General features: G+C 37.7%; 1 protein-coding gene across 1 annotated transcript in view; it reads right to left on the bottom strand.

Annotated features, from left to right (window-relative positions):
• Positions 1 to 4202: 4202 nt before the first annotated feature.
• LOC116593467 (parathymosin) overlaps positions 4203 to 27752 on the bottom strand; it is a 33420-nt gene continuing 9870 nt past the window's right edge. Inside the window, exon 3 of the mRNA XM_032347735.1 lies at positions 4203 to 5098. Coding sequence (XP_032203626.1) covers positions 4699 to 5098 — 400 coding nt within the window. The 3' untranslated portion in view covers positions 4203 to 4698. The remainder of the gene's footprint in view (positions 5099 to 27752) is intronic.

Raw genomic sequence — 27752 nt, forward strand, 5'->3', positions numbered from 1 at the left:
TGAGCCACCTATTATCTTCCTCGACGGTGCCATCTCAAATTATACCCTGTCACTCTTTTTCTCCTTATTCTGTTTTATTTTTCTTCTTAGCACTTATCTCTGCCAAACTTCCTCTATACTTATTTAATATCTAATTTTCCTATTCGAATTTAGTAGGATTCTTTGTCTGTGTCTGTTCACTGCTCTCATACCAATCACTGTGACCTGCCTGTTACACATGAGGTGCCCAATCCATTTTTGTTGAATTGAATGAATTTAAAGTTTTAAATATTTCCAGAGGTACATGCTCTTCTAATGTGAGCTTTGCATATTTCTTTTGCGAGTTATATTGCTTTCCTTCTTTGTTGTAAGTTTTTAATAGATTCTATGCTGGGGTGAATTTATCTTCATTTACATATCTCTGAATGTGGGGCAAATTTATAAACATCTGCTCCTACTCAAAATAGAGTCGATATGTTCCATTTACTTCCATGGCCTATTCTATCTGAATATCATCTGCCTCTTCCCCTTCAACTCTGAGTTGGAGTCCTGGCTCCTAAGGTTTCACCTGTTCTGTAACTTGAAGGAGGAGCAGAGAAAGCAAAGACAGCTGGCAGCCATAGTTAGGGAATTTTACATCTGCATTTTCCCCTCTGTGTTTCTTAAAATTCTGCCCAAGTGTCCTGCTTTGCCTGTTGAGCTGTGAGCATATGTTATCCAATTAAAGTACCTTATAAATATGATTCCTATCTTGGGACAAACATCATTTCAGTGATAAGTTCATTTTGAAAGATGTGAATTCTTTTATTTTTTTAAGATTTTATTTATTTATTCATTTGTGAGAGAGAGAGAGAGAGAGAGAGAGAGCATGCACAAGCAAGGGGAGCAGGGGAAGGAGAAGCAGTCTCCCCGTTGAGCAGGGAGATAGACATGGGGCTTGATCCCAGGATCCTGGGATCATGACCTGATCTCAAGGCAGACACTGAACTAACTGAGCCATCCAGGAGTTCTGGATTCTTTTAATTTAGTATGGATGTGCAGCTTTGCCCTGGCAGTTTGTTGCTATTGGTCTTTAGTCTTAAAAATGGCTTTAGGAAGTTCTTTATCATTCTCCTGCTTTGTGCCCTTGTGGTGGGTTGAATGGTGGCCCCAAAATGGTAAGTCCATGAACCTAAGAATGTCGGCTTATTTGGAAGGAAGATCTTTGCATAAGTAACTTAAGTTTAAGAATCTTGAGATGAAATCATCCTTGGGATGCAATTATCCGGATGGAGCCTAAATCCAATGACAAATGTCTTGATAAGGGACACACAAAGAGAGGGAAGAAAAAGGTCATGTGAGGAAAGAGGCAAAGATTGGACTTTAGACAACTACAATTGCTGAACACCAGTATCTACAAGAGGCAAGGAAAGATTGTTCTGTAGGGCTCTCAGAGGGAGCAGAACTCTACCAGCTAATACCTTGTTTTCAGATTTCTTGCCTCCAGAAACTGTGACAGACTAACTTTCTGTTGGCCTTAAGCCATCCAGTTTGTGGTAATTTGTTGTGGCAGACTTTGATGCTAGATATCATCCTTCCAGGTAAGGGGGCAATTCTCTCTTTGATTTGAATGAACACTGTCATTATTAGAGAGTGAAAGCAGAAGGAAAACCAATGGAAACTTCTGGTCACATTTCTTTTGAAGTCCTTGCATTGAAATGTCAGCATGACATTAATATGCCCTCAGGAAAGCAGTTTCCAGAATATTCCCTACTTTCCCTTATCTACCATGCCCTACTACCAGCTCATCCTTCATTCAGTTGTGGAAACAACACAGTGCTCTTTTGAAAAATGTATTCTATATGTTGTCTGTGTAGGCAATCTTGTTTATGGAAAGGTCCATAATATGTCCTGGATTTCACCTTTATTTTGTTGCAAATTATAGTCTATTTAGCAGGAAGCAGAAGGAAAAAAAATTCTTTAATTTTGCGGTTAAGGAATTTTCCCATTTTAAAATCTTCACTTGTGTTTAGGAAGGAAAAGAGTTATAAACCTACACTTACATTCATGTCTTTTTTACAATACTTTATTTTGCTCTTGCAATCTAAGAAGATAGTTGATATATTGACTAATTTCTCTCCCCCTTGTCAGTCTTGGTCAGCATTTGTGTGTGTGTGTGTGTGTGTGTGTGTGTGTACATGTGTTACTAGACATAAACATAAGTACCATAAACAAATTCTTGATCTTATAAAGTTCCTGTGCAGCTAACATAGCAATTCTAATAGCATATACTTGAACATTAGTGGTTCACTGCTTATTAGACATGCTTATCACCAGAGTTCCTTCCTGCCTCCCACGAATTCATGGTGAGTATCTCAGACTCTTCAACATTCCACAGAACTAATGTTTTGTGGAATGTTGGGGGTGATACCACCGGTTGCATATGCTAGCTGCATCACATGACAACCCATTGATTACCTCCAAAATACATATTCCATGGAACTTTAGATTACAATTCCTGTCAGAGGAGAGATATCTAAAAAATGTAACATAACTCCAAGCATGGGATCTTATCAAATATTTCTTTAACCTCTCAAATGCCATAATCCAAAATACATACCAGTAGCATACATCATGAATTCTCTATAGCAATGCAAATGAATGGAAAGGCTATGGGGAATGTTTTTTCAAAATGCCCACCTGAAACTTGAGATAAAGCCTAGTCTGATCTACTTTAACCTCCTCATCAGTGACCTGAAAAAGGGTGGGAGCCAACAGCACATTAATTAAATCACAGCTGTTGCTTAATTGAAAGGTGTAACACCTGCCAACTGCGGACAGAGACTCTGAGGTTAAAAACAGGAGTATAGAAAATATACATACCCAGGCTGGAGAACAATCTAAAAACCAGATCCCATGGTTTGAAGATACTTGAGATGGTGCTCATAGTTCAGTAATTCTCAGGTTGAAGATGGGAGTACAGGATATGATAATACTATTATCCATTCTAAGTATCCCGCAATCCAGTGTAGGAAAGAGGCACATAGAAGGACATCACACAGCACACAGAGATGCGAGTAGCTCTTTAAAAGACATGCAAATCTCTATTTAGAATAAGTATAGACAGCCACATTTTAAGAAGTAGGAAGAAGAGATAACTGAAAAAAATGACTTGTAAAAATAAAAACATATGTATAACCTCATAATTAAGTCAAATTTGCAAAAACAAACAAACAACAACCTTGCAAGGGTGAGATCACATGAACTTTAAAAATACTATCAATTTACAGGTGAACAATATGACACCATGAAAGTTTAAGGTAGTAGTTCAGGCTCCTAAAGCAAAAATCTAAGAACCAGAAATGATGTTTAAGTCTCCTCACTACTCATTTCTGTACTGGATCCCTGCACCATTGCCACATCCAACCTAAATACAGCATTGGGGGTGTGAAAATATCCTTATCCTAATAATGGGAATTCCTGGTAAGGAAGCTTTAGTAGTAAGTTAAAATTCCCCAACTGTTTGGAGGAATAAAGGAAGCAGAGAGAGGACCAACGTCAGATGAATTCAGGAACAGTTGGTTGTGGTATCATTTCTTCTCTGTAGAACATTTAGTGATGATTTCTAATCTGACTTATGAATAGCAGCAAAGAACATCATACTAAGAATCAGAAGAATTTTCTTTAGAATCTTGAGCATTTATTTTAGTATTGTGATATTCAGCTTCAAAATTTGAAAATTAAATCCCAATAAAATTAATTAATATTATTGACAATCAATTAATTAATATATTTACATATTTATATTATATATTATACATTATTATATATTGTATATTATGCATTAATGTATACATATACATTATACATTATTATATATTATACATTATTATAGTAATATAATTAATTAATATAAAATTAAAATTAATTAAAATAATCGACAATTTTATAATTGTCAATTAAGGTTGATACCTGTATTGACCATTTAATAAGTTAGGTTAGGATCAGATTAAAAAGCTACAGGAAGGATTCTGTAAGAGAGAAAACTCATGTAGATTAAGATATAATTTGCCTGAGTCCTGACTTCATTACATGCTTTAACTTTCTAAGCAGGGTCCATTCAACTAAGGCCATGCCATTGCTGTAGCTTGTTCAAAAAGTCTGTCCAATGAAAGGATGGATAGTCAGGAGAAGTAAATTAAAACAAAGCTAAAGAGTGTACTTTTTTTTTTTTTTTTTAAACAGAAGCGCGACCGTTTCTTTATTAAATTATACAAAAAGGGGAGGGGAGGGGAGGGGGGCAGCTGTGGGGCTCGGCCCCAACCCTGGCCCCACCCCGGCCTGGCGCTGTCTGAGAGAAGGGGATCTGAGGGAGACCCAGGGATCAGGCAGGGTAGGGATGGACAGGACATGAGGCTGGGATGCAGAGGTGAGGAAGGAGAGGCTACTGGAGGAGGGATGGGGGAAGGGAGGAAGAGAGCAAGGACAGGAAGAAGAGCAATTGGGACCAGCTGGGGAGCTCAGATGGAGCCGGTCAAGAGGTGGAACAATGGCAGAGTGAGGCTAGAAGAGGCAGTGTCTGGAGAGGCGGACATGAGAAAGGCTGGGGACAAAGAGGGTGGCAGCTCTGGTGCAGGGTCCAGAGCCAGGAGCCAGGTGGAGAGTGGCTGCACTCGTCTGTCCCCACCCCCACCTCCAGGCCCTGAGGGGCCTCCCACCCCCAGCCCATTGGCGCGGGGCTCAGGCCGACGCCCCATTTTCTGTCTTCTGCCGCTTGGGATCCGCTTCATCCTCCTCTTCAGCTGCTCTCTTCAGCGCGGGCCCTTCGTCGTCATCTTCTTCTTCTTCCTCATCTTCTTCTGCCCCTTCATCCTCCTCCTCTCCGTCCTCAGCAGTTTCTTCTTCTTCCTCCTCGGCTCCGTTCTCCTCCTCCTCCACCACTTCTTTCTTTCGCTCTTTTCGGCTGGCTTTCTCCTCCACCTTCTCTTTCTTCTCCTTCAGGTCCTTGGCGCTCAACTCGGCCGCTGCCTCCACACTCTTCTCCGACGTGGTGCCGGGGCCGGGGCTGGCGGGGAGCCGGGGTTCCAGGGCCGGGACGGAGGGGCCCTGGACGGCGGAGGAGGTTCCTCCTCTGAGGAACCTGGGTGGTTCAGTACATTAAAGATCGGACTCTTGGTTTGGCTCAGGTCATGATCTCAGTGTTGTGAGACTGAGCCCTGCATCAGGCTCTGCATTGAGCACGGAGCCTGCTTAAGATTCTCTCTTTTCTTCTCCCCCTGCTACTCCACATTCCCTCATGAGAAAGAGAGAGGGAGATGGCTTCGCTGGAGTGAAAGTTTCCTGCATATAACAACACTCCGAAGATAGTAGCTTGATATTCTGTGTGTATAATCTGTAAGAATACTAAAGATTTCTAACTTCATGGATTAAAACTGTCCCAGAGAAATCAGCCCAAACTGAAAAGTCTAGGTTCTAGTAAGATGTAGAGAAAATGGCTAAATTTTAGAATCCGAATGATCTGTGTGTGTGTACCCTAGCTTCACTGTTCAAGGGCAGTGTGACTTGGGAAAGTCACCAAGCTCTAGCTGTTTCCCTTATAAAAGGAATGAGAATAATATCAATATCAAAAAGTTGTTGTAAGGATTAGACGAGTCCATGCACATTTTCCAATACGGTGCTGCACCTACATCATAATTACTTTTTTACTTTATAAAGCAGCTATGGGAAATTTCCTCCCAGCTATGGAAACACTCTTATGGATTGCATACAGGTCAACTTTGAGAGATTTATTTCAAACCCTAAGATTGAACTGAGCTGTCAACATTAATGAAAATAAAGACAACGGGCATCGAATGTACATAGTTATAATTCTACAAGTGATACATGATCGTACTGTGAGAAAATCTTGCCCTCACAAAATGACAATATGTTAGATCATTTCATAAGTCCTTTTTCATTTTTAATTTCTCTGGCTGTGACTTTTTTCTAAGTAAGTTAGTTAAAGGAACGATTCAAACCTATGTTGAGGTAGCTAGGGAAAAGCCTGTTCAACTACCCTTTGCTGTGCTATTAGTTCCATTAAAACCAACTTATTAAATATGGGCAGGTCAGGTCCAGGGAACAAAGAGAATTAGAAAAAATGTGTCAGATCTTTTGAGCCACGAAATAATCACAGCCAAGATTTTCCCAAAGCTAACCATTCGTTTGCACCCTAGCACTTATGAATCATTATGTTATTGTTTTTCTCTTAATGTCTGCTATGCATCAGTGGTCATAATGGATGGAGATTGATGGAGAATTGAGACTTAGCAGCAACTTAGCAATTAAAATGCTCAACCGGTCTTTGTTCTAGTGTTCCCTGGTGGATATGGCCCTGTTCATTAGTCTGCATGTTGATTATAGCCGGTGTGTGCTATTGATCTGTATTTCCCAGCCCTATGATTGTAGGAGTATTAAGTTGCCATAGGCATCTATAACAACTCATACCTCTGAATTTAATGTTGCTGACAATTACGCAATGAAAAAATTACAGTCAGCTTTTGTGCTGACTTGAGGATATCTAAGAAAAATTTCAAAACCTATCTACCTCAAATTAGTTTAATAAGATAAATTGAAAGGCTATTTTGCTTCGTATCATTGATGTGGTTCTAAAATTGTCCGGCTACTAAAAACATATTTTCTCATTGACTTACTTTATAAATTTCAGCTAGGGTTTGTTTTTATATTCAATTATTGGTGACTCCATTACATTAGTTCTAAATTTCTCTCTTCTGTTCCCAACCTTTTCCTCTCTGTCAAGTAGTTAATGATGTGTAAACCAGCACTTAGGTGTGCTGAGAGAGCATGTTATTTCAAAGAATGTGATCATGAGTCTTTTTATGAAATAGCTTTTAGAAATGTGGACAATTATCCTGAAATATATATATATATATATATATATATATATATATATATATATTTTATATTAGCTTTATTAAAGCAGAATATATCAAAATAATTGTGATATAAAGTATGAGGATGTTTTAATTGACACCAGATGAAATCTTAGTTTAGATCACAGTGATTGAGAATGATTTTGTAAGACTTTTATTTAGTAAACTTTACTTAACCTTACAGGTATTAAACATGAATATATGAAACACTGCTAAACTCATCAGCAGGACCTATAAATACTTTCACTTAGATGTTTACTTTAATCACTGAGGCATTTTAACAATGTAGTTAATTTCTTGGGGTCCTGTTTTAAGACCAGTACTAACACCTACAAACTCTTAAGCATTGACCTTTCCTGGGAATTTAACATGGCCTGTAAATATGTAGGTCTGTTAGAAGGAAGAGAGAGAGGAGACAATATTTAATTTATTTGTCAAAATAAGGATAACTGTAGATTGAAGTAAAAATTATGAATCTGCATTAATGTGAATCCTATGCCTATATAAATTAGGATACTGAAATTTAGCTCTTTGCTAGAATTTGGGTATTATTGTCAAATTTCATTACCTTGTCTGCCTCTACAAAAGTGAAAATAAATGATAGATTAAAATGTTTTTAAAATACTAAAAATGGAAGCCAGAAGAAACAGACTAAACGACCATTCAAGAAGCAGTGATGTCTTTGGACTCTTGCAAGTGAACTACTGTTAACACAACAGCTTATCCTAGTACTTTTAAAAGTCATTCTGCCAAAGACCAGGCCCTATAACAAACTGTTTTATTGTGTGTAAGGTCACTTTATAAAGTTTTTCAAGTTTATAAACTTTATAAAGTTTAGGCAGCACAAATCATATTTTATTACTTTAGGCTTAGAAAAGACCTTTTCCCTGGTCTAATTCATCCCATTGAGTCACTTTCTATGTTTCCAGATGAAATCTTAAGATGCCGTTAGCTTGAATACGCTCTTTATAGAGTTATTTTTTGTTAGGTTTTAAATGACATCATGGTGTATACTAAATTCTAGATGATCATTTTACCCTGGCATTATCTGAAGTCCACAGACTTCTGTTGTACCTCTCAGTGAAGTTCACTAGAGACATGGTAGAAGCCAGGCTTACAGGTTACAGAGCCCCAACTGCTTCCAGGAGGTCAAAATTGAAAGACATCCCAAAGCCTCACTTTTCACCAAAGACCAAAAAAAAAAAAAAAAAAAAAAAAAAAATCACTGACATGTGTGACACTGCTGGAAACCCTCCTTTTCCATTGTCACACTTGTCTTTTTTTTTTTGTTGTTACTAAATTTTCTCATTTGAAGACTCTTGCTAAAATTGGAATGTATTCCCTTAGGCAGAGAAATAGATGAACTCTCTCCCATCTATTAGCCAAGGAAGAGGAAAGGGAATATGCAAAAGTCAAGACTATTCTCTTTTGACTGGAAGGAAGTAGAGCAAAAGACTGGTAAGATTCAGGGAATTGCAGGATCCAGGTATGAAGAAGTGAGCAGGAAGGAGAATGAAGACCTAAGGAACTCTGAGGTCAAGAGGAACAAGAACTGGAAAACATAAGTTGCTGTCCTACCAGAGCATTTTCATTATTTATAATTTTTCAGTTCCTTTCAAAGCTGTGCTACCCCTTATTTTCAATTTTTCACTGAGTAATCAAAATGCAGAAACCCTAATTATCACTTAGAGCAATGGAATCTTTATTCCTGATTTTGTTTACCCAGTTTTAGATTACAGTGCTGACACGGGCTTCATCTTTTCACGTTAGTGATAGTGTTAAATCTCAGCTTGTCTACTGCAGAGTTACTTTAATTTGAGAATTTGGGCAAATGCACTAGGATTTAAAACTTAATAAAAGCCTCCTTTTTGCCTACAAACCAATACTGATGTTAATGATATTTTCAACCCTGATATCAACCAAATAAATGCTTTATTATTTCCTGTCACTTCCCCTCCACCTAGAATTTGACTTAAGGTTTTTTTCATGAAAATAAAGTAATGATTGTTTTTACTTACATAAATTTGATTTAAATTTATTATTTTTCTGTGAAATGTTAACTTCCTGTTTAATACAAATTTCCTTTTCATTCTTAGGTACCAGTAAGAAGCAGGTAAGTATAAGTCAAAGATATTGTCCAACTATACTGCTTTCTCAAAATAAATCACTTTGTGTACAATAATTTAATATAAAAACTATAAATTGTAAGAGCATTTCTTATCTGTGAACCAGGGAGTCCATTCCGGCACTCATCTATTTCCGTTTACCCTCACCCCCAACCCACTCTCTAGAGTACTAGTGAAAGCCAGACTTGCAAGACATTTGTTGAAATTCCCATCAGCTAAAAAGAATCAGAACCTCTGTTAGCCATTTTTCATCCCAAATCCCTATAGTACCTTCCATCATAATGTCCTGGTAATCAAAAGCAAGAGTTATCTACTCCTCAGCCTCTGAAATCCAAAACTCACTGACGTAATTTCCCCTGTCAAAAAGATGTTACAATAACAATTATCCCAGGATCTCCTTGGCAACAGTAATTGTCCCCAGAACCTTTGTTCTTTTCAGTATTCTTCTCAAGGTCCCGACACATTTTGTAGCATCCAAACTGTCCTCTTGGGTGTCCAATCTCTTAGCATAGTATTACATGTAGAATTATCTAATTATCCTGTCTCATCTTTCTGGATACTGTAAAGATCATAGCTTATGAATCCTTAGCAATTTTTGGTGTGTGCTAGTTAATAAATATGACTCATACTATATCTAATGTTAACTTCAGCAGGGGGAAAATATGAACAAAGTTTAATAGGGAATGACAACATGGACCATTATGCCCCACACGTGTTTTCCCTACTTTATATTGTATATCATCAATTCCACAGAGCTCTTTAATTCTTATGAACCTGACTCGGCATGTACAAGTTGTAGCTGTGCAATGTAGCTTTTCTTTTCAGTGATTGATCGTGAGCCTTAAAGCAGAATCATGAAATGTATGGGGAAATAGAATCTGAGTTATGTAGCTGCAAGTAAGTACTCAGATAATGCAATTCATACAAAATTCACAAGAGAACTAATATAGCTAAAAGATACAAATCAGATCTTAGGCATTCTGTATAGGATAAATATATTCATTGAAGACACATTTTTCAAAAAGCATTAGAAAAAGATCTGATCTCTTAGCAGATGGATCCAGAGAGAAAGAGATAATGTGTGTTGACACATAGAGGAAGGGATCTAGGAAAAGGAAAGATGGAATAGACTTATGATATTATTTACCATGCCATCGGCAAAGAAAAATAAATAGAAATCAGATCTCTGAAGTAGACCAGATGAGACATACAAGGCAAGAATTTGAACACATTGGAGAGGCTTAGCAAAGTGGTCAGGAGAGGAGGGCAAGGAGACTCTTCACAACAGAAAAGAGAGTGATTAAAATCAAAGAGGCAAAACGTTATAATTGCCAGGATGAAATTTATCCTAATGTTGAACAAATGGTTTTAACTGTAGGACAAAAAGAAGAAATAGTTAACAGGATTCTACAATTATCTGGATGAAAATAGAAGGTAATAACAACCCAAAAGTTGTATTCTGAAGAGATTAAAAAATGGTAAGATTTCAGCAGTGAAAAATATTTGTCAAGAAAATATCATAAGGCCTATAGGTAATAATACTGTGTGTGTGTGTGTGTGTGTGTGTGTGTGTGTGTGTATAAGCTTCCTATAACGTTAAATCTTACGTTGAGTGCTCTTATTACTAATAATAAGAAGAGATAGAGGGCTTGAGGAAACTTTTGGACACGATGGGTATTTTTATGTCATGGATTGTGATGGTAGTTACAACAATGTATACTTCTCTCCAAACTCCTTAAGTAGTACACATTAAATATGTACAGATTATTGTAGGTCAATCATATCTAAACAAAATAGTTTTTAAAAAAGAGAAAAAATCAATAGTATGCAAAGGTTAAATAAAAGATACTTTTTATATGGAATAATATACCCTTCAGTTAGATAATTTTCAGCACCAGTGTGAATTTGACAAGGCATATCAATTAGCTATTCTGGCATAACTAACCACTGCAAAATTTAGTGTTTAAAAACAAGAAGTATTCCTGTAGCTCTAAAAGTTTTTGGGTCAGCTGATCAATTCTATTGATCTGATTAAAACCCCATGCGGCTGTCCTCAGCTGATCAATCATTTGACTGGCCCAGGAGGGCATCCGTTGGGATTATTAGTCTATGTTCCATGGGGCCTCTCACCGTCCAGCAGGCGAGGCCAAGTTTACTCATGGGTGTTAACAGTGGTACTAGAGAGAGCTGAAGTGTGCAAGATCTCATGGCCTAGGTGTAGAAGATAAACCATAACTTCTGTCACATTCCATTAGCTAAAGCAAGACACAGTCTCTTCTAGATTTAAGAAGAGAGAAAATAAACTCCACCTGTATGTGAGTGGCTGCAAAAATTACATTGGAAGGGCAAAGGACAGAGGATTATGTTTTGTTTTTTTTGTTTGTTTGTTTTTAAAGATTTTATTTATTTATTTGACAGAGAGAAATCACAAGTAGGCAGAGAGGCAGGCAGAGAGAGAGAGAGGAGGAAGCAGGCTCTCTGCTGAGTAGAGAGCCCGATTCAGGACTCAATCCCAGGACCCCGAGATCATGACCTGAGCCGAAGGCAGCGAGGCTTAACCCACTGAGCCACCCAGGTGCCCCAGGACAGAGGATTATGTAAGTGTTAAGTCACGCTGGCCTGAAAGAGTGCTGTTCAGCGGCTGGAACTTAGTTTCTAGTGGAATAGCTGAAGAGGGGGCTGAGTGAGGAAGAGATAGCAGGCTAATATGGCTTGATTTTATCCTATAAGAAATATAGTTTAGGGGCACCTGCATGGCTCATAACTCACTACATGGGTAAGCCTCTGCCTTCGGCTCAGGTCATGATCTCAGGATCCTGGGATAAAGCCCCACATCGAGCTCTCTGCTCCGCAGGGAGCCTGCTTCCCTTCCTCTCTCTCTCTGCCTATCTCTCTGCCAACTTGTGATCTCTCTCTATCAAATAAATAAAATCTAAAAAAAAAGAAAGAAAGAAAGAAAGAAAGAAAGAAAGAAAGAAAGAAAGAAAGAAAGAAAGAAAGAAAAAAATATAGTCTACAAGAAGACAGCAGCAGGGACAAGGCTGAGAACTAGAAGTACAGACATATTGATAGGAAGCAGTTAAAATAGTTAAGTGAGAGGGCACCAGGGTGAATCAGTCAGTTACACACCTGACTGTTGATTTCAGCTCAGGTCATGATCTCAGGGTGATGAGATGGAGCCCCACATCAGGCTCCCCACTGTGTGTGGAACCCGCTTAGGATTCCCACTGTCTCCCTCTGTCCTTCCCCCTTCCCCCTCTCACATGCACATGCTCTCTCTCCCTCACACACAAAAAATAAAAATAGTTACATGAGAGAAAAACAGAGTAGCAACTAGATTGAAGAGTTATTCAGAGATAAATGATTGATAGATTGGATGAAGGTCAATGAATGGAGAAGAGGAACGAAAGGATACCAAGGGTTTAAGCATAGACACCTGGGTTGATGGAGCACCATGCACTGAAGACCATTACAGAGTAATTGATTTCTTCTTTTTGTGTATGAGGGGAGTAAGAGGGTCTGTTGAGAATTAGTAGAGTTTTGGCAATGTTGTTTCCATGCCTCTAATAATGCTGCATTTGAACGACAAAGGAGAAGTAGAAGTCAAACTATAAATTGACGCAAGAGTGGAAATTAAGCAGAGACATTGTGTGCAAATAACTCTTTTATGATGCTTGTCTGGAAAGAAATGAAAGTTGTAGGATATAGCCAGAGGAGAATGAAAGACTGAAAAAAAAACTGCTGTTTCAGTGTTTTCTTGCTTTTGTTTTTAAGATGGGAAGGGCTTCAGCCTTTTTATAGTTTGGGGAAAAAGGAGAAATTAAATATACAGGCAGTGAGAGGGTTGGGGGTAGGATTGGCTTTTGAAAAAGAAGAAAAATGAGTTTTTTAAAAAGTACATTAGAGGCTTTTTTTTATATGAAAGATGGGAAGTTGAGAGTTAAATGCCTGATAAGCTCTTTTCTCAACTCAGATGGTTTGGGTAAAATAACAGAAGATTTAAGGAAGTGAACAAGATATAGAATCGCTCCTTTGGGACATCTGGAGAGAGAGCAGTCTGAGGACACATAGAGACTGTGAAAAAAGGCTGAGGCGACTCCTAAAAGAAGGAAGCTAATTTGTGTTGACAGGAACTACCCTCAACCTTTTCATAGGTGTTACTACATTGAAATCTCCAATCGGCTCTTTCTGAGGCAGGAAATCCCATTTGACACATGGAGAGGTAAAGCCTTCTGAAGGATGCATGACCTGATCATCCTAACGCAGAGGCAGAAGGACCAAGAATTTCAATCCAGGTCTATTTGGCTCCAAAGAAGATCTTCCCAAATCATACTTCCCCTAAATTTCCATTTTCTATGGCTTTCTCCTGGCACTTGCCTACAATTTTTGACTACCCAACTCCCCCACTGAAGAGAAAGAGCTTCTGCTCTTTCTTTTTATCACAAGTACAAGTCAAGGGTTGGTCTTTCTTGAGGAACCATTTATAAAGATAGGAGACTGCTGCAAGGACAGACACTGCTGTCTCGTTCCCCACCCACCAATGGTGGATGCCCACTCAGGCAGCATATTTGTTGATCTGCTCTCTTTAGTATAAGGATGCAGTACAGAACAGTGGTAGAGTGGCATAGACAAAGGGGTATCTACAGAAGGTAGCAGAGCTTGTAGTCAAGAGAGCTTTCATGCAAGATGGTCTTGGCAAAAAAAAAAAAAAAAAAGACTGAGCAGATGATGAAGAGTGTCAGAAAAGGTTACCTCAAAGTCCTCCTCCTTAATCTGGTGCCAGTGCAGCAGAGACATTTCGTTCAAGGGGTCCCTAGGAATGCACCCACTCATGTCCTCCACTGGACAATAAGCATGGACACACTACAACGGATAGCAGCTAAAAAAGGATTTTAACACCATCTAGAGCTAGTAAAAAAGTCGGGGGGGGGGGATTTAAAATGGGTTTGAAATCAAAGCTGTAGCCTGGACTAAATTGAACTATGCTTTTTAGAACCTAACAGAGCAAAAGAGCTGGAAAATCTACATAAAATATTTAGTAATAGGAATAGGAGGAACAGCAAATTATGGTTAAATAAAGTGATTGTAGAAACGACTGAAACCACTTTTTATTTATACCCCCATGAAAATTAGATTCTTTGATAAATAAGTAACATGGAATCATAAAAACTTTAGTTAATAGGACCCCTGAGACTTAACATTTGACATGGTTTGGAGACAGCTTCAGCATGAAAGTCAAGACTGAGGACTCATACACCTAGAGATGGTACATGGCATGCAAAGGACAAAAATCATGATAACATTCATAAGGGTTTTTTTATTTTATTTATTTATTTGACAGACAGAGATCACAAGCAGGCAAAGAAGCAGGCAGAGAGAGAGGGAGGAAGCAGGCTCCCCACTGAGCAGCGAGTCTGATGCAGGGCTCGATCCCAGAACCCTGAGATCATGATATGAGCCGAAGGCAGAGGCTTAACCCACTGACCCACCCAGGCACCCCCATCAGGGGTTATTTATTGCATAATTTAAAACATTTTTTTACCATAAGCACCACCTTCACTCAGGGATAGCTCCTGCATCTCGTTTACTTCTCATGTTCTTGTCTTTCACCTCCGTGCCAGGGGCAACTCCAGTTTCTACTTCACTTAAAAATAAATCTTCTCCATTTCATTGATAATATCTGGGTTTCCCTCATCAAAAAATATAGCTAATTATCCTCCATTTGAAATAAACTCCTTACTCTGATTTTTCTTTTCTGGTTAGTAGTCAGTCAAGGTTAAGAGGTTGAAATGGACTGGGAGTCCTTCCGTGAACTCAAGAACAACCAGGCTTACAGACACTGTGTCTCTACTTATGTGATTCTAATTTCTTCCTGTCTGGATTATTATTTTTTTAAATGCAAGTGCTTCATAATCCATTCTCTTTATAATTAAATAAATAAATCCTAACTGAAAGTCTGAAAATTTTAAGGAGCACCGTTCTGAATGTCAAGTCCTCTATTATGTTCAGTGATGTCTACAGCTAGATATCTGCTCTTTAGAACGATAGAGAATTCCTCAAAGGAAATCCTGATGCCGCAAAAAAGATGCCAGATAATACTGTGGTACCATGGAAACTCATAGATCTGTGTTCAAATCTACACTTTAGCACCTTCATTTCCTCCCTTGTAGCAATAATTCTTATTTCAGGAAGATAGAGTGACCAAAAGAATATCAAATTTAAAGTACCTGAAATATAACAGGGGTGCCTGGCTGGCTCATTCGGTGGAGTGCATGACTCTTGATCTCAGGGTTGTGGGTTCAAGCCCCATGTTGGGTGTAGAGATTACTTAAAAATAAAGTCTTAAAAAATAAATAAGTAAAGTAGTCGGAATTTAATGAATGTTCACTCTTTCTCTTAGCATTCATATAGGATGACTTGTTACATTTATTCCTATACTATTGTGATATGTTATAAACATACTTACAAATTTGGAGCCCAGTTTTACAAGTGAAATAACTTTGCTCTGTGTTTTCGAACAAAACAAGTATGGAATAGGTCTAGGAAGTCCTTCAAATTTATTTTCGTCATTAAATCTCCCTGAGATGCTTTTCTCTATCTGAGCTTCATGCCTTCACCTACCTTTGGATGCTGAGATGCTTCCTCTTTTCCAGTCTCCTCCACCTACTACATTTTTGTACTGATGTTTATATATCTATGAAAACAGTTATACCAATCAATCATCTCTCACATCCTTTTGGATTGCAAGCATTTTTCTCCCCTTTATCACTAGTTTGGTGCAGGAGTACATGTTATATACTAACTTTCTGTTAAATAAGTGTTTAAGTAAAAAACAGTAATAGGTGGAAGAATAAATTACCTAAACATCTTGAGTGCTTCCTGTGTATGTAATCTGTGCTAAGTACTCTGCAGAGATTATCTCATTTAAACAAAGCTCATCAGGTAAGAATAATTATTATCGCCATTTTACCTATCTGAGAACTAAAGCATAGAAAAACTAAGTAACAGAATATTGCCACATGAGTAAGATGAAATGCATGTGAGATTCAAGCACAGGAAGTCTGCTCCTTGAGCCTATGCTATTATTGTATTAATGAGTATTTTCTTTCTCTTTCCACACCCTCCCTTCAAATCCTACAAGGGGACTCCGAGAACCATTTATAGAGTTAGGTGACTTAGCAGAGGCAAAACTTATGTTAAAACATAATACATCATAGAACACATAGAACACATACATTATAGAACAATACATGGACCAAATTAGTTGCTTATTACTACTATAATGATTCACAGAATTAGAGACTTAAAACAATATGAATTCATTACCTTACATTTATGGAGGTCATGTAACTGAAATCCATTTCCTGGGCTAAAATCAAGGTGTCAACAGGGCTATATTCTTTCTGGACATTCTAGGGATGAATCCATTTCCTTGTATTTTCCAGCTTCTAGAGGCTACCTTTATTCCTTGGTTTGTGGCCCCTTCCTATACCTTCAAAGCCAGCAATGCAGCATCTCTCCTGTCTGGTATCTGCTTCTGTTGCTTTGAATAGACTTTTGGTAGATGCTGCAAGTGAGGGCTTAGAAAAAAGAAAGAAATCAATAGAAGGAGCTTCTATTTTCTTAGAGAATAAATATATTACTCTAACAAGAAAGTTGGTATAAACATATGTTAAAGGCACTGCTGGTGAGTGCTCAGAGGGAAATGAGGAATAGATTATTGCAAGTTGAAGGAAAAGACTTCCTTGCTACACAATAGCAGAAAAATTAGCTGATTTGTGGCTTTCAGTTGTGTGGAATGCATAGCTGGAAAATAAGGAATTTGGATACTAAGCTGAGATTTCTAGAGTGTTGAAGGTGTGATCTGGTCCTTTTTGTTGCTTATTCCAAAATGCTACATGAAAGAGATGGAATAAAGATGTGTTTTTCTTTTCTCTTAAGAGAAAAAAGAGAAAGAGAGAGAATGAAGATTTGATGATGTGGGAAATTCTCAGCTTATCCAGATTGCAAAGAAGTTAACATTAGGAAATTCACTGTCACAAAAAGATGCTCTGGATTGAAAACCAAATGTAGCTGGACAGCCCTTTGCTAGCACCTCGGAAACAGCAAGAGCTCTGAGTATCAACTCACACAGAAGATTCTTTGAAATCATTAGGCATGTGACTCACTGATCTCCTTAGTCTTCTTAGCAGAAGCTAAAACAGTAGGTATAGTTTTCCAGGAGGATCCTCTTGTCTAATAGAAGGAATTCCTATGACAGATACTTGAGATTCATGAGTTTCTGGAAACGTTATACGAGCAGAAACACTGATCATTGGTACTGAAAGGAACAAAGAGAGGACAAAATGGGAGAAGGATGCCAAACTTCTAAAAAGCTACAGGCAGGAAACAAGTTTGTAAAACTACTAACTTGTAAACACGTATCACTCTTCATTTAAAGAGTTCATCCAAGAGATGAACGTAGCCCAAACGATGAAGTCATAAGCCACAGAAGATTATGCCCAGTCCTTGTAAAATAATAAAGTCCATCTCCTGGGATTTCAAAATGGCTTGGAACTAGTAACTATTTTTTTAATTAAAAATTATTATTATTATTATTATTAGAGCAGGTTAATTTTACCTGCTCTTAAAGAAGGTACATTTCTTTTCTTTTCTTTTCCTATCCTTACCTCTCCCTTCTTTTCTTTCCTTTTCTTTTCTTTCTCTTCTTTTTCTGAATGGAAATGTCTACAGCTATAATCATATCCTATCCAATCATTGTATTTTGGAAAAGACAACTTGTTTCATAGGTTTAAAGATAGAGAGGAATTGTACCCCAGAATGGGTTACTCCAAGCATCTCATACATACCTGATTTAGATGATGAGATTTGGGACTTCTGAGATGATGAGGCTTAGACGAGATTTTGTACCTGAGCTATTGTTGAATGTGTTGAGATTTTTGAGACCTTAGGATGGGGTGAGCCTATTTTCATGTTGGATGGATTTGAATCCTTGGAGCTCAGAGAGTGAACTCTAGTAGGCTGAATAATGACTTTTAAATATGTCCCCATTCTAGTTCCTGGGTGTTGTGAAAATGTTACCTTATGTGATAGAAGGGTCTTTGGAGATTTGATTAAGTGAGGATCTTGAGATAGGAGGATTATCCTGGATTATCAGGGTGGGCCCAATGTGATCATAAGAATCCTAAGAGAGATGAAGGAGGATCAGAGGCCAAAAGAGGAGGTATATTAGAAAGAAGAAAAGATGCTACACTTCTGACTTTGAAGTTGGAGGAATGGGGCATGAGCCAAGGAATGCAGGCAGCCCCTAGAAGCTGGAAAAGGCAAGGAAACAGATTCTCCCATAGAGATCCCAGAAAAAATACAGGATTGCCAATGACTTCATTTTAGCCTAGTGAAACTGATTTTGGATTTTGAACCTCTAGAACTATCAGATAATAAATTTATGTTATGTTAAGCCACTAAATTTGTGATAATTTATTACAGTAGCAATAGGAAAATAAAACATGGTTTGTGAATTGTCAGTTTTATTTGTTGTTTAGTAATATAAACATGATTTTTGCCCTGAAAACTGAAATTAAAACAAAGATAAAAATGAACGTCCATCCCACATGAGCAATTGACCACACCTCAGTTAAGCCTCTTCTGCAGTCACGAATCTCTTCTAATTACATGGCACGGCATCAGAAAACAGCAGATATTATGATAAAAATACAGGATGTAAAGTACTTACTCTAGCTATTAGTACTTTTGAATATATACACTCTCATTAATATATGTAGAAAAGAGTGGTTTTTAAAGAATACTTACCAGAAACTTGATAAAATCCTAGAAACTTGATAAAATCCTAGAAACTTGATAAAATCACATTTTAGTTCTAGTAGCTTCTTCATAGATTCCTTAAGTATATAATCTGTAGATAAAGGCTTTTATTTTGTCCTTTGCAAGATACATGCATTTTATCTTATTTTAATTTAAATTGTTTCGTATTATATTACTGCCTAAGAGCTCTAGTAAAAAACTGAAAAGATATAGTAAATTCAGACAACCATGCCTCATTATCAATCTTAGAAAAAAAATTATTTCAACTTTGCCATTAAATAATATACTACCTTTTTATTGGATACCTCTTACTAAGTTCAGTGAGTTCTAGATATTGAATTTTGTTATATGCTTTTTCTTCATCTACCGAAATCATCTTATGATTTAATTTTTTTCTTTTAATCTGTTAATATGATGAATTGTATGACTGTTTTTCATTGAAAAAACAACCTTGCATTCCTGGATAAACTGCATGTGGTCATGATACATTATTATTTTATATATAGGTAGGATCATATTGCTAATATTTTGTCATCTTTTGTCAAGAGTTTTTGTGTCTATGCCCATGAAAGGTACAGATCTGAAGGCTTTCTTTTAGTAATGTCTGTTTTGGCTCAATGGAATGAGTAGAAAAATGATTACTTATAATCTATTTTCTAGAACACTTTGTGTAGAATTGGTTTCTCCCGTTAATGTTTAATAGAATTCAGTAAAGCAATATGGGCCTGGAGTTTTCTTTATAAGAAGAGTTTTTACTAAAACTTCAAGTTTTTTGATAGAAGTGGAGATAATTCTTCCTAAATAGTTTAGTATTTTTTCCCCTCTAAGGAATTTACCTATTTCATATAATTTGTCAACAATATTGGCATAAAACTCTTAATAATATCTCTTTATTATCCTTTATAAAACTATAGGATCTGTAGTGCTATCACTTCTTTCATTCCTGATACTGATAATTTTTATAGTGCCTTTTTCTTGATCAGTCTGGTGGCTAGAGTTGTATCAATTTTATTCTTTTTAAAAAAAACTGGCTTTTTACTTTATTAATATTCTTTATTGTTTTATGTTTTTCCATGTAATTGCTTTCTATTCTTTATCCTTACCTTGACTTTAATTTCCTCCTCTTTTTCATGGTTTGTCAAGCTCGAAACTTATCATTGATTTTCTTTCTCATTTTCTTATATAAAAGGCTATAAGCTCTGTAAGCACTGTCCCTTAATTTTTATTTGGTCACAAAGCATTTGTTTGTCTTTTAACTTACCTGTAGGGTCATCTGGGTAGCTCAGTCAGTTTGGCAGTTAGACATCTGAATTTCGATTTCTGCTAAGGCCATGATCTCAGGGTAGTGGAGTCAAGCCCTGAGTTGAGCTCTGCACTCAGCATGAACTCTACTTGTCCTTCCTTCCTGCATCCCTCTCCCTGCTCATGCTCGCTCTCTCTTTCTCTCTTCCTCTCTAAAATAGATAAATAAATCTTGGAAAAATAACAAAATTTACATAATTTCTTTTTTGATCTGTAGGTGACTAAGGAAGTGTACTAGTGATTTTCTAAATCTTTGCATTTTTTTTCTAGATATCATCCTGTTTTTTCTAGATATCATCCTGTTACAAGGTATCATCTTGTTCAATTCTAATGTGGTCAGAGAACATGCTTTACATGATTCTAGCTTTTTTAAATATGTTGGAATTTGTTTTGTATTCCAGAATATATTGTATCTCAGTGACTGTCCCTTGTACATTTGAAAGAAATGTTTTCTTCCATTGTTAGGTAGCATGTTTATTAATGTGAGTTATGTCAGTACATTTGACAATGTTGGCTGGCTTCTATAACTCCACTGACTTGTTATGTCAATTACTAAAGTTATATCCTTTTGTCGCTGTGGATTTTTCCACTTCTCTTTGCAGTCCAGTCAGTTTTTGTTTCATGCATTTCAAAGATGTTATTAGGTGCACTTACGTTTAGGGTTGTTTTTGTTTTCTTAATCAATTCAATCAAGATTGAGACAAAAGAAGCAGAAAATGATGAGACAGAAATGGGACTTATTTGGAAGGAGTTTTAAAATAATTTCTAGTTCAATATTCTATAAAATCATCCAAATGGAAATGTATTTTAATTGTCAGGATGCAATTCATTTAACAAATAACCACCACCTCCGAGTTATGAATGGTACAAAACAGGGAGCAGAGAGAGTGGCTGTGAAGTTTTTTAAGATACCTCTCGATGCATTTCCTTCTTAGGCATGCTTCATACGGGAATTCTCCATGCATAAACTGACTTTACTCTTCATAACCATGTGTCTGGCATAGAGGAGATGGCTGGAAACAACACTTGCATAGAGAAAAGCTGTACATAAATTATCTTCTCAAATCTGAGACAGCAGAAAACACTGAAGAAAGGAATTGAGGATTTCTGGGTTAATATTTCCAACCTTTACAAATAACCCTTCTTCTTCTTCTTTTTTTTTTTTTTTTATTTCCCCCAGCATATATAGATCCCTCTCTGCCAAACAGTATTTTATTTATTGTTTGAAAAGCTTCAAAGGCAACCTGGCCAAATTTATTCCCAGGGGGTTGCTTCACCATCTGCTCCAGCAGTAAAACTTCATAACACTTGGTAAATATCAGTCCCATGCTATGTCTACACAGCAGCAAAAAGAAGCAAAGATTTCATGATGCTTTAATTATTTTTGGTGACCAAATAAGAGAATTTGACTTGGAATATGTTCTAATTCACACTTGTTAATTGATAATAAATGTAGTAATCAAATAATAACCAAATTTTGACTTTTAATGATGTTATGTGACCAAAGTAGACTTGTGCAAGGCCTTGCCCTGAATAAAGTTTATGCAGATAGAATAATCTTATTGTATATCTATTTATCTAACACGTATTTATTGAACACTCATTATGTACCAGGCAAAATTCTGGAAACTGTGGTAGAAAATTAAATTAAACTAGATGGGACTTATTTTGCATTCTCACGTAAGTATAGTCTATAAGCCGATGAACATATGTCAGCATTATGTGCTAAAGGGTTAAAAATGATGATATACTTTTTGAAAGATGGTCAGGAAAAGTTCCTCTGAGGAGGTGGCATTTCAATAGGGGTATGAGTAACATAAGGGAGTAAGCAAGGCAGTTATCCAAGCAAAAAAAATTCATCCTAAGCAAGAAGAATAGGTGGTACGGAATCCTTGAGACAAGAGCCAAGCAAGGAGGCCAGTGTGCCTCATGGAAAAAAAGTAGTAAGAGGCAAGGACTAGGAGGTGAGCTCCAAGGTACATAAAGGTAAATGGGAGGGTCAGACTACTCAGTACCTTTTTTGCTCTATTCCAAGTGTGACAGAAAGTCACTGGAGAATTTGAGCAGAGAAGTTATTTGATCAGGCAGTCATTTGATGTTTTGAAAGGATCCCTTGGGCTGCTGAGTGGAAAAGAAAACAGACTATATGCATGTAGACACAAAAGGGAAAGCAGAGAAACCAGGTAGGGAGACACGGCAGGATTCTATAGGGGAGGGTGGTGGCCTAGGACAGGCTGTAAGTATAATAAATGAGAAGTAGTATGATTTCAGATCTTTTTTTTTTTTTTCACTTCTTTTTTTTTTTATTTCCAGCATAACAGTATTCATTATTTTTGCACCACACCCCGTGCTCCATGCAATCCGTGCCCTCTATAATACCCACCACCTGGTACCCCAACCTCCCACCCCCCGTCCCTTCAAAACCCTCAGATTGTTTTTCAGAGTCCATAGTCTCTCATGGTTCACCTCCCCTTCCAATTTCCCCCAACTCCCTTCTCCACTCTAAGTCCCCATGTCCTCCATGCTATTTGTTATGCTCCACAAATAAGTGAAACCATATGATAATTGACTCTCTCTGCTTGACTTATTTCACTCAGCATAATCTCTTCCAGTCCCGTCCATGTTGCTACAAAAGTTGGGTATTCATCCTTTCTGATGGAGGCATAATACTCTATCCCCAGGGGTACAGGTCTGTGAATCACCAGGTTTACACACTTCACAGCACTCACCAAAGCACATACCCTCCCCAATGTCCATAATCCCACCCCCTTCTCCCAAACCCCCTCCCCCCAGCAACCCTCAGTTTGTTTTGTGAGATTAAAAGTCACTTATGGTTTGTCTCCCTCCCAATCCCATATTGTTTCATTTATTCTTCTCCTACCCACTTAAGCCCCCATGTTGCATCACCACTTCCTCATATCAGGGAGATCATATGACAGTTGTCTTTCTCTGCTTGACTTATTTCGCTAAGCATGATATGCTCTAGTTCCATCCATGTTGTCGCAAATGGCAAGATTTCATTTCTTTTGATGGCTGCATAGTATTCCATTGTGTATATATACCACATCTTCTTGATCCATTCATCTGTTGATGGACATCTAGGTTCTTTCCATAGTTTGGCTATTGTGGACATTGCTGCTATAAACATTCAGGTGCATGTGCCCCTTTGGATCACTACGTTTGTATCCTTAGGGTAAATACCCAATAGTGCAATTGCTGGGTCATAGGGCAGTTCTATTTTCAACATTTTGAGGAACCTCCATGCTGTTTTCCAGAGTGGCTGCACCAGCTTGCATTCCCACCAACAGTGTAGGAGGGTTCCCCTTTCTCCGCATCCTCGCCAGCATCTGTCATTTCCTGACTTGTTGATTTTAGCCATTCTGACTGGTGTGAGGTGATATCTCATTGTGGTTTTGATTTGTATTTCCCTGATGCCGAGTGATATGGAGCACTTTTTCATGTGTCTGTTGGCCATCTGGATGTCTTCTTTGCAGAAATGTCTGTTCATGTCCTCTGCCCATTTCTTGATTGGATTATTTGTTCTTTGGGTGTTGAGTTTGCTAAGTTCTTTATAGATTCTGGACACTAGTCCTTTATCTGATATGTCATTTGCAAATATCTTCTCCCATTCTGTCAGTTGTCTTTTGATTTTGTTAACTGTTTCCTTTGCTGTGCAAAAGCTTTTGATCTTGATGAAATCCCAATAGTTCATTTTTGCCCTTGCTTCCCTTGCCTTTTGCGTTGTTCCTAGGAAGATGTTGCTGCGGTTGAGGTCAAAGAGGTTGCTGCCTGTGTTCTCCTCAAGGATTTTGATGGATTCCTTTCGCACATTGAGGTCCTTCATCCATTTTGAGTCTATTTTTGTGTGTGGTGTAAGGAAATGGTCCAATTTCATTTTTCTGCATGTGGCTGTCCAATTTTCCCAGCACCATTTATTGAAGAGGCTGTCTTTTTGCCATTGGACATTCTTTCCTGCTTTGTCGAAGATTAGTTGACCATAGAGTTGAGGGTCTATTTCTGGGCTCTCTATTCTGTTCCATTGATCTATGTGTCTGTTTTTGTGCCAGTACCATGCTGTCTTGATGATGACAGCTTTGTAATAGAGCTTGAAGTCTGGAATTGTGATGCCACCAACGTTGGCTTTCGTTTTCAATATCCCTTTGGCTATTCGAGGTCTTTTCTGGTTCCATATAAATTTTAGCATTATTTGTTCCATTTCTTTGAAAAAGATGGATGGTACTTTGATAGGAATTGCATTAAATGTGTAGATTGCTCTAGGTAGCATAGACATTTTCACAATATTTATTCTTCCAATCCAGGAGCATGGAACATTTTTCCATTTCTTTGTGTCTTCCTCAATTTCTTTCATGAGTACTTTATAGTTTTCTGAGTATAGATTCTGTGTCTCTTTGGTTAGGTTTATTCCTAGGTATCTTATGGTTTTGGGTGCAATTGTAAATGGGATTGACTCCTTAATTTCTCTTTCTTCTGTCTTGCTGTTGGTGTAGAGAAATGCAACTGATTTCTGTGCATTGATTTTATATCCTGACACTTTACTGAATTCCTGTATAAGTTCTAGCAGTTTTGGAGTGGAGTCTTTTTAGTTTTCCACATAGAGTATCATATCATCTGCGAAGAGTGATAATTTGACTTCTTCTTTGCCGATTTGGATGCCTTTAATTTCCTTTTGTTGTCTGATTGCTGAGGCTAGGACCTCTAGTACTATGTTGAATAGCAGTGGTGATAATGGACATCCCTGCCGTGCTCCTGACCTTAGCGGAAAAGCTTTCAGTTTTTCTCCATTGAGAATGATATTTGCGGTGGGTTTTTCATAGATGGCTTTGATGATATTGAGGTATGTGCCCTCTATCCCTACACTTTGAAGAGTTTTGATCAGGAAGGGATGCTGTACTTTGTCAAATGCTTTTTCAGCATCTATTGAGAGTATCATATGGTTCTTGTTCTTTCTTTTATTGATGTGTTGTATCACATTGACTGATTTGCGGATGTTGAACCAACCTTGCAGCCCTGGAATAAATCCCACTTGGTCGTGGTGAATAATCTTTTTAATGTACTGTTGAATCCTATTGGCTAGTATTTTGTTGAGTATTTTCGCATCTGTGTTCATCAAGGATATCGGTCTATAGCTCTCTTTTTTGGTGGGATCCTTGTCTGGTTTTAGGATCAAGGTGATGCTGGCCTCATAAAATGAGTTTGGAAGTTTTCCTTCCATTTCTATTTTTTGGAACAGTTTCAGGAGAATAGGAATTAGTTCTTCTTTAAATGTTTGGTAGAATTCCCCCGGGAAGCCGTCTGGCCCTGGGCTTTTGTTTGTTTGGAGATTTTTAATGACTGTTTCAATCTCCTTACTGGTTATGGGTCTGTTCAGGCTTTCTATTTCTTCCTGGTTCAGTTGTGGTAGTTTATATGTTTCTAGGAATGCATCCATTTCTTCCAGATTGTCAAATTTATTGGCGTAGAGTTGCTCATAGTATGTTCTTATAATAGTTTGTATTTCTTTGGTGTTAGTTGTGATCTCTCCTCTTTCATTCATGATTTTATTTATTTGGGTCCTTTCTCTTTTCTTTTTGATAAGTCGGGCCAGGGGTTTATCAATTTTATTAATTCTTTCAAAGAACCAGCTCCTAGTTTCGTTGATTTGTTCTATTGTTCTTTTGGTTTCTATTTCATTGATTTCTGCTCTGATCTTTATGATTTCTCTTCTCCTGCTGGGCTTAGGGTTTCTTTCTTGTTCTTTCTCCAGCTCCTTTAGGTGTAGGGTTAGGTTGTGTACCTGAGACCTTTCTTGTTTCTTGAGAAAGGCTTGTACCGCTATATATTTTCCTCTCAGGACTGCCTTTGTTGTGTCCCACAGATTTTGAACCGTTGTATTTTCATTATCATTTGTTTCCATGATTTTTTTCAATTCTTCTTTAATTTCCCGGTTGACCCATTCATTCTTTAGAAGGATGCTGTTTAGTCTCCATGTATTTGGGTTCTTTCCAAACTTCCTTTTGTGGTTGAGTTCTAGCTTTAGAGCATTGTGGTCTGAAAATATGCAGGGAATGATCCCTATCTTTTGATACCGGTTGAGTCCTGATTTAGGACCGAGGATGTGATCTATTCTGGAGAATGTTCCATGTGCACTAGAGAAGAATGTGTATTCTGTTGCTTTGGGATGAAATATTCTGAATTTTCTGTGATGTCCATCTGGTCCAGTGTGTCGTTTAAGGCCTTTATTTCCTTGCTGATCTTTTGCTTGGATGATCTGTCCATTTCAGTGAGGGGAGTGTTAAAGTCCCCTACTATTATTGTATTATTGTTGATGTGTTTCTTTGATTTTGGTATTAATTGGTTTATATAGTTGGCTGCTCCCACGTTGGGGGCATAGATATTTAAAATTGTTAAATCTTCTTGTTGGACAGACCCTTTGAGTATGATATAGTGTCCTTCCTCATCTCTTATTATAGTCTTTGGCTTAAAATCTAATTGATCTGATATAAGGATTGCCACTCCTGCTTTCTTCTGATGTCCATTAGCATGGTAAATTCTTTTCCACCCCCTCACTTTAAGTCTGGAGGTGTCTTCGGGCTTAAAATGAGTTTCTTGGAGGCAACATATAGATGGGTTTTGTTTTTTTTATCCATTCTGATACCCTGTGTCTTTTGACAGGGGCATTTAGCCCATTAACATTCAGGGTAACTATTGAGAGATATGAATTTAGTGCCATTGTATTGCCTGTAAGTTGACTGTTACTGTATATGGTCTCTGTTCCTTTCTGATCTACCACTTGTAGGCTCTCTCTTTGCTTAGAGGACCCCTTTCAATATTTCCTGTAGAGCTGGTTTGGTATTTGCAAATTCTTTCAGTTTTTGTTTGTCCTGGAAGCTTTTAATCTCTCCTTCTATTTTCAATGATAGCCTAGCTGGATATAGTATTCTTGGCTGCATGTTTTTCTCGTTTAGTGCTCTGAAAATATCATGCCAGCTCTTTCTGGCTTGCCAGGTCTCTGTGGATAAGTCAGCTGCCAATCTAATATTTTTACCATTGTATGTTACAGACTTCTTTTCCCGGGCTGCTTTCAGGATTTTCTCTTTGTCACTGAGACTTGTAAATTTTACTATTAGGTGACGGGGTGTGGGCCTATTCCTATTGATTTTGAGGGGCGTTCTCTGAACCTCCTGAATTTTGATGCTCGTTCCCTTTGCCATATTGGGGAAATTCTCCCCAATAATTCTCTCCAGTATACCTTCTGCTCCCCTCTCTCTTTCTTCTTCTTCTGGAATCCCAATTATTCTAATGTTGTTTCGTCTTATGGTGTCACTTATCTCTCGAATTCTCCCCTCGTGGTCCAGTAGCTGTTTGTCCCTCTTTTGCTCAGCTTCTTTATTCTCTGTCATTTGGTCTTCTATATCACTAATTCTTTCTTCTGCCTCATTTATCCTAGCAGTGAGAGCCTCCATTTTTGATTGCACTTCATTAATAGCTTTTTTTATTTCAACTTGGTTAGATTTTAGTTCTTTTATTTCTCCAGAAAGGGCTTTTATATCTCTCGAGAGGGTTTCTCTAATATCTTCCATGCCTTTTCGAGCCCGGCTAGAACCTTGAGAAT

Source organism: Mustela erminea, chromosome 6 (assembly GCF_009829155.1).
Source record: "Mustela erminea isolate mMusErm1 chromosome 6, mMusErm1.Pri, whole genome shotgun sequence".
In the NCBI taxonomy this organism is placed as follows: Eukaryota; Metazoa; Chordata; class Mammalia; order Carnivora; family Mustelidae; genus Mustela; species Mustela erminea.